Source organism: Trachemys scripta, chromosome 4 (genome assembly GCF_013100865.1).
Source record: "Trachemys scripta elegans isolate TJP31775 chromosome 4, CAS_Tse_1.0, whole genome shotgun sequence".
In the NCBI taxonomy this organism is placed as follows: domain Eukaryota; kingdom Metazoa; phylum Chordata; order Testudines; family Emydidae; genus Trachemys; species Trachemys scripta.
The window spans coordinates 41136648-41147814 of record NC_048301.1 but is presented as its reverse complement, the minus strand read 5'-3'; the positions used below and the strand labels follow the sequence as shown (position 1 = coordinate 41147814).

Genomic DNA, 11167 nt, shown 5'->3' with positions numbered 1-11167 from the left:
GGGGGTGGGGGGGGGTGGGGGGGGGGGGGCGGGGGTGGTGGTGGGGGGGGGGGGAAGGGGGGGGGGGGGGGGGGGGGGGGGTGGGGGGGTGGGGGGAAATGGGGGGGGCCAGGGTCATTGGGGGGTCCTCTTTTTTTATTTTTTAGATATGGTAACCCTAAATAAATTAGTCTCTAAGGTGCCACAAGTACTCCTGTTCTTTTCACTCTTCTCTGAATCCCCTCCAGTTTGTCAACTTGAGGATAGAAGAATGAAGTGACTGTCAACTCAAGGAATATCTCGGGTGGACAGCAAAAAGGGATTAGCTCCTTGGGTTACAGAGGAATGCAATTCCTATGGTGATGTGCCAGTGCATTCAGCAAAGGGACTAGCAAGTTCAGAAGATGTCTGCTCTCTGACTCACTCTGCTTTCCCCTGTTCAGATTCCCATACCGAGTGTGCCTGCGCTCCAGCCGTCCACCCCCATCCCTGAGCGCCTGGAAGCCATACAACGCTACATCAAGGAGCTTCAGTATCCTTTACTATTATCACAGACACCAAGGAATGATGATCCAGGAAGGGGAAGCAAGGAGACCTTCCAATAGCCAACCATAAGAGAACAGCTGACTCTGTTTCAGCCAGAAGGGGAAATGAAACTTGTTCCCTAAAAGCAGGAAACTGAAGTTGTGACAGTGAGTGGTTTTGCTGTTTTATTCTAATCCTGCCCAATTGTGTCTCCTGTGGTTAACCCCTTCGTCACAGCAGCATGTGTGTCAGCAGGGCCAAGCTAATGTGTGGTAGGTTTTCTTTAAGCCAGACATCTTGAATTCAAGTGGTTGTTCCTTTTAAAACATCCTAATTGAAGGCCCTTGTAGTTGTTGTGCTTGCCTAACCCTGCAGGGAGGGCCTGGGACAGATTAAAGTCTGGGATTAGAAGATGCTAATCTCCCCTGCCAAGCTTGGGTGTGCTGGTGGTGGGGAATTTGAGCTTCATGCTGAGTCATTTTACTGGGTGCTTTCTGCTCTAGGTGGCCAGAACATGATAGCAACTCCTGCTTTTGAGAGTCAGGTGGATGACCAACTCCCAACCATGTACAGCTGCCTGTATGTTTATGGCCTGGCAACAAGACTCCTACATATCCTTGGGCTCTGTGTGCTGGGATGGAGTGAGGATGAGGGCATGTGCAACACAAGTGCATTTTTATCTTGCTGATGGGATATGGACAGGGGCGTCCCTACCCATACACACAGTATGCAGATACATAGGGCACCAGGAAATTTGGGGCACCAAATTTCCTGGTGCCCTATGCAGTTGCATGCTGCTCCAGCCCCTGCTCTGCCTCTTCCCACCCCTGCTCCACCCCAGCCCCGCCCCCACTCTACCCTTTCCCCTGAGGACTGCAGCAGGGTTCGAGCCTGCACTCACCATGTGGTGGTGAGTGGAGCGACCCGGCCCCAGCCTGCTCCACGCTGCCAGCTCCCAGCTGTGCCGCCGGTGAATGCAGAGGGGTGGTTCCCCCTACACCCCAAGGCTGGGAGCCAGGGGAGCAGAGCAGACTGGGGCCGGGTCACTCCACTTTCTGCCGCCCCGTGAGTGTGGGGTTGGGCCTACTCTGCACTCACCGGGTGGCAGGAAGTGGAGTGATCCAACCCACTCTGCCGTGTCGTGCTGGGGGGAGGTTCCCCCCTGCTCCCCAAGCCTGACCCTCCCTCTCCCCCCCCCCCTGCAGAGGCCTGGGGCCAACCCTTCCCCCCACACACGCACGGGGGGGGGGGGGAGAGGGGGCTGTGTAGGGCACCAGAATGGCTAGGGCCGGCCCTACACCTTGAGTCAGCTCCATATGGGAAGGGAGTCTGCCAGCACCTTTTTGCTAATCCTGGGGTTGTGCTGTTTTATGGATAGATACCAGCCAGCATGAAAGCAAGGTAGTTTTGGCATCATTAGACTGGTCATGATCCCCTGCAGGCAGCAGCAAGAGAGGATTGTTTCAACCCTGTTCAGGTCTGGGAGCCTGTGCTGCTGGAGAGGAGGCTGACCAGAAAATGTGCTGTCAGCAGGAATAGGGAGGGAAATAGATTGCCACTCTGTTTCCTTCCTCTCCCAAGCCAAAGAATGCAAGTGGGAGGAATAGCCAAATGGAAACGCCCACTTTCTCTTTGCTGGTATTTTGTTTGCTGGGTCCTGAGGTCCCTGTGAGAATGGTAACTGATACCTTGATGGTACAAAGAGATTCCTCCAGGCAGATTGCAGTATGTGGGCAACTCTGGCTTCTCAGCTCTCTTCCAGTCTGCATGGCCCCTTAACCTTTTTCCTCCAGGTACAATCATACTGGGACGCAGTTCTTTGAAATTAAGAAGAGCAGACCTCTGACTGGGTAAGTGCTGTCAGCCTTTCTCCTGCTCCTGCCTTCCTCTTTGGGGAACTTGCCACATCTGATGCCTGCTACCCCTGTACTGAGTCTGGCCAAGAATACAGGCTGGACTCTGGGGATTTTGTTCAGTGTCACAATTCTGTCCTTCCTAAGGAGGTTGGACTCTGCTCAGGGTGCAGTTGGTCAGAGCCATAATTTAGCCTTATTCAAGCAGGAGGGCTGGATTTGTTGCCAAGAGTCAGTAAACTATCTGTTAGACAGAGCTACTCAGTCTCTGAGCACATCTAATTTATAATCTAGATCATGGGCTTCTGGGGTATTTTGTGTGAAGTAAAACACAGCCCTGCCTTAAACAAGCTCCCCAAAGGCCAAACGTCTCTGCAATTCTTGCTGTCCAGTGTCCTGGAGTGCATTTGGTGCAGAATGTGGACTTGCTAGACTGTTTTTTGGTGACTGAAACTTTATAAAGGAAAAAGAAATATGTGGGGGAGGAAGGAGGTGGTGATGGTGGTGGACACCTCCAGACTGCTGAGCCTTGTAAACCCCCAGGTATGTACACAGAATGAAGTCAATCATCTTCGTGCACCTGGATTCCACATATACAGCTAGGGACCTCTTAGTCTGCTAACCAGACTGGTGTGCCAACATTAATACTGCTGGCCCAAGCCATCAGGTATGGGTGGATATTTGGGCATTCCAAACATTTTATAATGTAACCAGGGCAGAATCTGCTGCAGGCCCCTTCCCTGCCCTCAGATGTGAGAAAGCAAGTGTCTCTGGAACTCGGCCTCCTGTCTGAGGCTTCTTATCTTGGTTAGATGCAGTTCCTCTGGATTTATACTCATTGAGATGAAAGGGAATGACTCCAGACTTGCTGAGAGTAGTGTCTGGCATAGAGGGTAGAGCCTGTTTGGCTCAGTGAGGGGAAACTCCACAGCAGCAGTGTTAGAAGGGAATGGCAAAAGACTGAGTTTGAATTTAATTTATTCCTAAAGGGTTTTCTCCTCTCCTGTCTGCCTTAATAGTCTTCCTGTCTCCTTGCAACCTGCCCTGCAAATATGCCGCCCAGCAACTGAATTCACCAGTCTTGCTCAATGCAAACTCCTTTAATTCTCCTCCTCCATCTCTTCCCCTTGTGCTGTCTAACAGGCTAATGGACCTGGCCAAAGAAATGACCAAAGAGGCCCTGCCAATCAAATGCCTGGAAGCTGTGATCCTGGGAATGTATCCTTTCCTCTTAGAAACATGCATGTGTGCCCACCCTAATGCGTTCTCCCCCTGTAGAGCCCTGCAAATCTGGGGATATCCACTTTATATCAGATGTGGATATCTGTTGAGCATGTTTGCGGATCATGGATTGGCTGCAGATACAAACTTTGTATCTGCTCAGGGCTCTACTCCCCCTGCTCCCTTATGCCCCTCTCATGCTGCTGGTGCATTGCAAGGGACCAAGCAGAGAACCCAAGTAGCGGAGTTAGTTCTTCAGGGTCACTTCTCTCTCCCGCTTTAGGATTGAGTGTTTATTCCTTTTGAACATAACGGGGAGAGGGAGAGAAGAAGGATATGGGGATTACAGGAAGGAAATAGCATCAGGTTAGAAACCCCGTTGCATAGTGGGTATGTTTCACTCACTATATGTCACCTTGCTCTTTCTTTGCAATGCAGGCAGACATGGAAGGGATCCTGTCAGACTTTCCCTTGAATAATGCTTGCTTTTAGTCCCAGACTTGAGCCAGCCCCTCTGTGTACACACATCCTGGGAAGCACATCTCCTCTGGGACCTGCCAGGCTGAGTCTACCTGGGGCCACGTTTCGTTATTTATTGGAGTTGCTTCAGTGATGGGGAGTATTTGAAAGCTAGGTTACTTGGCCTGTGTGTTTTGGAAAGTTAGTTGTCTTCGGAGGCAGTGCTTTTATGAAATGACAGTCTGGGGATCTCGATGGCTCAGGAGAATGGGTTATGTTTTACCTGTAGGGCACCAGGTCCAATTCCTCCTAGGCTGATAGTGATGGTCAATTTAACTAACTTGCCTGGTGGCCTCTGTGTGAAATGAGATGGTGGCCCTGGTCCTCCCAGCCCCTAGCAGGACAGGTGTACACAGCACAAAACTGCCATTATAACTTCCCTTTGTGGGCAGTCTTGGAGACTGGAGAAGGTGAAGACTGAGCATCCCTCTGATCCCAGGGCAGGGTAGACTTGTCTCGTGGGGGGCTGGAGCTATACCTGCTCTGGGGATAGACAGGATTTGGTCTCCAGGGATATCAATCGGGTACTTGTCGTCAGCAGTGAATCTGCTTTCCAGTCTAGGCTGGCTGAGATGTTTTGGGGGATGGGGAGGAAGAATCTTACTCCTTTCCTTGGCATCACCAGTTATTTCCTGAATGGGGTGACATTGCCAGTTACCTCACCAACAACATGCCCACACTGGAGCGTTTCCCCATCAGCTTCAAAACTCACTTCTCAGGGAACTACTTCCGCCACATTGTGCTGGGAGTGAACTTTGGGGGCCGCTATGGGGCACTGGGCATCAGCCGTCGAGAGGAGCTCATGTACAAGGCGCCCACCTTCCGCACACTGAGCGAGCTGATCTTCAACTACGAGGAGGCATACCACCGCTGTTGGCACGTCCTCAAAAAGGTGAAGCTGGGCCATTGTGTGTCCCATGACCCACACAGTGTGGAGCAGATTGAGTGGAAGCACTCCATTTTGGACGTGGAAAAGCTGGGCCGTGAGGACTTCCGCAAGGAGCTCGAGAGACATGCCCGGGACATGAGGCTAAAGGTGAGAAGCTGGGAAGTACGTGGGAGACTTGCCTGCTGCTCTTGGAGGCTGCAGGTGTGAATTTTGTTCTTGGTGCCAAAGCCTTGGAGTTTAATTGGATCCTGGCGCTAGTATGCTGGGAGGTACAGATCCTGCTGGGTTGAGGTGGGGGTGGGGGAAGGCAGGGAGGAGGAGGAAGAGGGTAAGGATTCTCCTCTCCTTTCTGCAGACCCTGACCCCAGTGCGGTGCAGACCCCTCTTCATTTGGCAGGTGTAGATGCTGTGTATCAAGGTACAGCTCTTGCCCAAGAGCTGGGAATATGAATCCTGTCCCTTCAGGTATGCCTGTTGGGCATTGGACCGATGAGCCAAGATACATACTTGCTCAGAAGTTTTGGGTGGAAGGGTGTGCTTGAGACTCTCTAAAGGCAGGGTACAGTATAGTAAAGCTACATAATGCTCATCACTGCCTTCTCTTTTTTGCTTTTAATTTTCTTCATTTCACTGTCACTCCTTCCCAGACAATGAAGTACCTTGGGCATTGTGTTCCCCAGCCACTGCTAACCCTGGCTTCTCTCCCACCTTGTTGTTTTCCTCCTGCAGATCGGCAAAGGAACAGGGCCACCATCTCCCACGAAGGATAGGAAGAAAGATGTGTCCTCCCCACAGCGGGTCCAGTCCAGTCCGCACCGCCGCAACAGCCGTGGGGAGAGGCGGTGAGTGGGGTTGGTGGATGGCTTGTTTGGAGGATCTTTCTCAGTCATGCTATAGGATTTCCCCTCCATCCCTTCACACCCTTGGATAAAGCAGATTTCTGAGAACTCTCTTGGCATAGTCCATAACTGGGGAGATGTCTCTCAGCTGCATTGGTGTGGTCCCCCGCACCTCCAGTGTCTCTCCCTTTCATCTCTGTCATTGCTTTCTCTATATGAGTTGCTGCCTTCCCACTTTCAAACTATAGCTAGAATTAGTGGCGGGCTGCAGATAGAGGAGGGTCACCCCATCTAATGCCTAATATGGGGTGGGTCACACACATGACCCTCAAGAGACATCTGAACCTACATCATTGGTCAGTGAGAACTGGTGTGCTTTTGAGGCTGCTTCCAGGCCTACCCCAAATCCATCTTCCCAGGAAAGTATCTCAAGTGGAGGTGCTGGAATTCCCACTCTGTATTCCAGCCTCTTGTGGGAGTTAGCGGGGTGAAGAAGAGCCACCCTGTCACTCTAGCAGTATGGGATCTGGTGAAGGGGATGAAACTCCTCTTCTCATGTTGGCACTTCTCAATCTGTATGGGTTACCCTGTCAGAGGAGAAATTGAGAATGCCTCTGAATATCTACTTCCCTCTTTCTTCACAGGCTGTCTGGTGAGAAGAAGCCTGCCGAATCCAAAGCCATGCCAGACCTCAATGGTTATCAAATCCGGGTGTGAGGAGAGGCACACCTTGTGTGCCTGGCTCCATTGGCTCCTTGCTGGCCACACTTGAAACGAGGATCCACCTGTAGCAAGCTCAACATGGGGAAGGGGAAGTGGGAGTGGAGGACTGGTCTTCCAAGGTACTTCTATCAGGCCTATTCCTGAGCTGTATCCTGGGGGTCAGACGAGTCACCTGCCTGTCTTGGGAAGAGCACTTTTTAATTCAACAAAACAAGTTTTTAAGAGAACAGATCTGCCGGTTGATGGGAAGGTGCTGCAGGGTGCTTGGGAAGACTCCTGCTGTGACATGGTGAGGGGTGGAGCGAGTGAGGCCAAGCAGAGCTCAGGCTTTGCATGGAATCCTTTGGACTGACAGACAACAGGTGGGGCATTTTATCCACAGTGCCTCTTCCTCTTCTATGCTGAAGGTCTCAAGCCAGCACAAAGCCCCTGGGCTTGAAGGAGGGAAAGGTATTGGAATGGAAAGGCCCCTGTCTCTGGTAAAGGAAGGATTTCTGGTTTTGTAACTTCTGTGTATTTTGCTACTGCCACTCTTGTTGGGGAGGGAGTGAAATGCACGATCACCTTCCCCATCCCCTGTGCCTGCAGGGAAGAGGAATAAGCCCTGGAATAATTAATACTTGCATCACTAATGAAAATGCAACCTGTCAGTGGTGTTGAGGGCCTCATATGCAGTGAATCCACCACTCTAACATTCTGTCTGGGTCTGCAGTGTATCCCCCTATGGATCATTGACTCCATGGGGGATGAGTGTGCCTCTCCTTTCCTGTGAGGTGCTGTGGATACTTTCCTGAACAGCCTGCCATGAAGGGAATGCCCATACCGTTGTAATGTGGAAACAGGCTGCTGGACAGCTCTATCTGTGGGGATGGGTGCTTAACCAGTAGGATGGTTGGAAAATGTGTCTCCCCACTCACTTCTCAGTGACACCTTGCACTTCTCCCTTACAGAGTCTGGCTTCATCTCACCCTGTGAGGAAGGGCTACTTTTCCTGGATGCTCAGAGCCACAGTGGAATTTTGGGAACCAACCTTAAAACAGAAGGGTACAGGCTCCAGTGCAGTGCTCTGCTCAAGGGGCCAATGTGCTGGTGAATCCTTAAGCAAAATAAGATGGTGTTTTGTGGTCATGTTGCCGTGTTCACCCCCATCCCTTGTCTACATCCACAGCTGGCCAGTGCCTGCTGGAGTGCCTCTAAAAGTGAGGCATACTACCTCTAGGAACACATAGGGCACTGCCACAGCAAATCCCATGTTGTGCCCCCTGAGGATGCTTTCAGGAAACATGCTATTGGGGGTAGGGTGGGGAAATGTTTCTCAGATTGAAATCAGGTGGGGTGCTGTACTGTTGCTGTAGGGTAATAGCTCCCAACCCTTTCATGCACTGGTCTACCACTCCATGCTCCCTCTTTCCCTTCATCTGTGGAGGTTTTGGCGCAACCCATGCTCAGGCTCGGCAAGAGGGGCAGAAATAAATGAGATTTGCTGCCACATCGAGTCCAAGCCAGAGGCTCATGCCCAAGTTAAACTTAGGGTACCAGCCCAGTCAAGATTGAAATGTCTATGGTGAATCACTGTTCCAGGGTATCCCATTTCTCCTAACTGTTCAGTCTGGCCCATTTTGATTGCAGTGGTCGGTCTGTCCTAGGAGCAGGGAGCATAGCTTTGTGCCTATCCTGCTCCTGTTTGTTCTGACAGTGTACTTAACAACACTAATTATGTTAATGATTACCATTCTCTAGCAAGAGGGGCTGGCCCTTCCACCTGACTAAAGCCTTGGCAGCTCACAAATTTCCATTCAAAGGAGAGGCACAGCTAAGCAGTCCACATGCTGCATGTCAGAACTGAGGAGTATTGGCAGATATGCATGTGTGGCCTAAAACTTGGCTGGGGTGCTGTAGCTCATGGCAGAATTGATTCAGAGAGGGAGGTGGGAAGCAAGGGGTGAGTGGGTCAAGCCTGAGGCATGTTGACATAGATAGGGGATGGCAAAATGTTTAACATTCGGTCCTGTTACACTATAAAAAGTGTCTAAACATTTATGAAATCTGGCGCTGTATCCAAATCATGTTAAACATTCTGTATTCTTTCTTACCTGAGTGCATGTTGGAAGCATGATTCAGACTATAACTATGGTGGATAACTGGGCTTTCTGGCATAACATGGGAGGGACACAGATATTTTGGTAGTGTCGAATGGGGCCTTATATCAAGTAATATCTTCTGTCAATTGAAGCAGTATTAACCCTTAAAGCCCTGCTCCAGAGGGCTCTAACTGACCCCTTACAGGTGCCTAATCATAATCTTTCACCACCAATTAGTTATTCTGTGCTTATCACTGCAGTTTGTCAGTCCAGGCTCCTTTTTAACTATCTGTCCTTTCTGCAGCATGTTGTGTGACAGGAAGAAAGATTGAATAGGGAGGTAGCATAAATTGCTGCTTACCCAAAATGATGTGGGTAATCCTGAAGAATTTAACAAAAGTAACAGGTGCCAGTCTCCCGAACATAAATAATGAAAATAGTGATTGGAGTAGGAGAACTGGAATTGGAGTCTCCTACCTCACTGCCCTAACCACTGGATTACTGAGTCATTCCCTCTCTCACTCTGCCCCATGACTGTTTTAACTATTTAGTCACAGTGGAACAGCTTCAAGAGAGGAGAGTGAGGGAGCTACATCAGAATATCCCCTCGTGCAGTGATTAGAGCAGTTCCTTGAGAAGGGGAGACCCTGTTCAAATCACCCTCCCGGGGAGGAGGTGGAATTGAACCTAGGTCTCCCACGTCCCAGGTGAGTGCTCTAATCACAGGGCAGCTCCAGCTCTTGCCATTTTGCGTGGCGCACAGGCGGTGCTTAAATCATTTCCTAAGGAAATGCCTTGGGGGCCTAAGCTGTCTGACTCCAGGCGGCCGGTTCCCATTTGTGGATCACTAAGCAGAGCTAGGTACTCATCCTTGAGAGAGATGAGGCTAATCACACACCTCTAGCTTAAGTGGCTCTCAGCCTAGCATATTGGCTCTTGTGGATTTCATTCTGGGGCCCCTATTTCTCCCCATTCATTGAATAGGAGCCTTGGTGCCTAACTTGGCTTTGTGTATCACAGTGGTATGCCTGTGATTTTTTTTTTTTTTTTCTAGGTGCCTAAAAGTTAGGCACTGTGACACTCAGAGTAGGAAGTCCCTTCATGGATCTCACCCTTGATTCTCTATAGATGGATAGGAGAAGAATGAGAGAATTGTGCAATTGAGGAGAGTCAGCTGCATGCTAATGGTTCTTTTGCAGAAGAAGGGCAAGCTCAGTGACACTAAAAGATCATCAGTATAGACTGGATGAAACAAAATGCTTTGTGCCACCCTGTAATTCAAGCTGTGTGGCTTGTTCATGCAGAATGTAACTGAGGCCAGTAGTATAGAAAATTAAGTATACATTTTAAAAAATGAGTGGCAGGTAGATATTTGTGAAGGTCTCTTACTCCTCATCCTTCAGTGCATTCAGCAGCTGGTGCCAGACATGAATATCCTCTTTCATGGTGTAGCTGCATGATTAAATGCATTAGGAGGGTTTACATTCGTCTGAAGCATCTGTTGCTGACCACTTTTCAAGACTGATAAAAGAGTAGATGTTGCATTGATTTTAAATATGCAGATCCACAAAAGCTGGAATCATACTGCAGATCATAGATGATCACAGCAGGAGTCAAGCTCCTCCCTTGGAAAAGGGTGAATGAACTCATCAGATTGTGGCTGTATCTTTCATAAGCCCGTTCAGGGGAGTAACCCTAGTTGAGGACTACCTGAAACCTCTTGCATTAGTCTTCTGGTGCTGCCTGCATGCTGGATTTGAAACCACCACTTCTTAGTGCTTCTGTATCTCTACTCTGGGGCAGTGCTGGGAGATTGGAAATTACCTGATCATTTTTTTTCCCCTCCACTTTTTTGCTCTTGCTCTTTCTCTCTTCACTCTGTAATGGTGAATATAGCAAGATGGGAGCAGTTCAGTATAAATCCCACCTTCCCTGCCACCTCAGAGTCCACTGTAGCAGAGGGCAGGACATTGCTGCCCAGGGGCAAAAAGTATTGGTGCAGTCCAGCCACTCCCATGAGAAACCCTGGGCATACAGCCGAATAACCTTAATTCACGAGTTAAGTAGCAATGCTGTCTTTCTCTCCTCTGCCCATGCTGCTTGCCCTGGTCTGTTTCCTCCAGCCCCAAGAGTAGTAGCCTGACTGCTAGACCCAAAGATGGGACCGTGTTGTAGCTTAAGGGTGAAGTTGGTCCTTTTACTGTATCCCAAACCTCTGTAAGAAAGTGACTTTAAAGCTATTAGGCCTGGATCAATCAATCAATCAATCCTTAATGTTTCCAGAGCAAAACATGAACCATACAGCATCCAGGGCAGAAGATTTTGTCCAGTACTAGCTTGGCGTCCTTTTAATAAGGTCCTATAAAAACCCCAATGGTGACGTTTTTATTATGTGTTTAAATTCCACTTCTTCAGGCTCTCCTCCTTATATGTTCCCTAGTCCATGCAGCTCTCAAACCTGGGGGAGGAAGTATCAGAGGCGTAGCCATGTTAGTCTGGATCTGTAAAAAGCGACAGAGTCCTGTGGCACCTTATAGA

The 11167-nt window shown here is 49.7% G+C and overlaps 1 protein-coding gene across 1 annotated transcript; it reads left to right on the top strand.

Annotated features, from left to right (window-relative positions):
- Positions 1–422: 422 nt before the first annotated feature.
- VASH1 (vasohibin 1) lies at positions 423–10536 on the top strand (the record flags this gene model as incomplete). The annotated part of the gene is given in 6 exon segments (XM_034768467.1): positions 423–511; positions 2298–2354; positions 3501–3575; positions 4752–5133; positions 5716–5828; positions 6470–10536. Coding segments are annotated over 6 exon segments (789 nt in total), but the record flags the coding sequence as incomplete, so codon positions are not given.
- Positions 10537–11167: the final 631 nt, after the last annotated feature.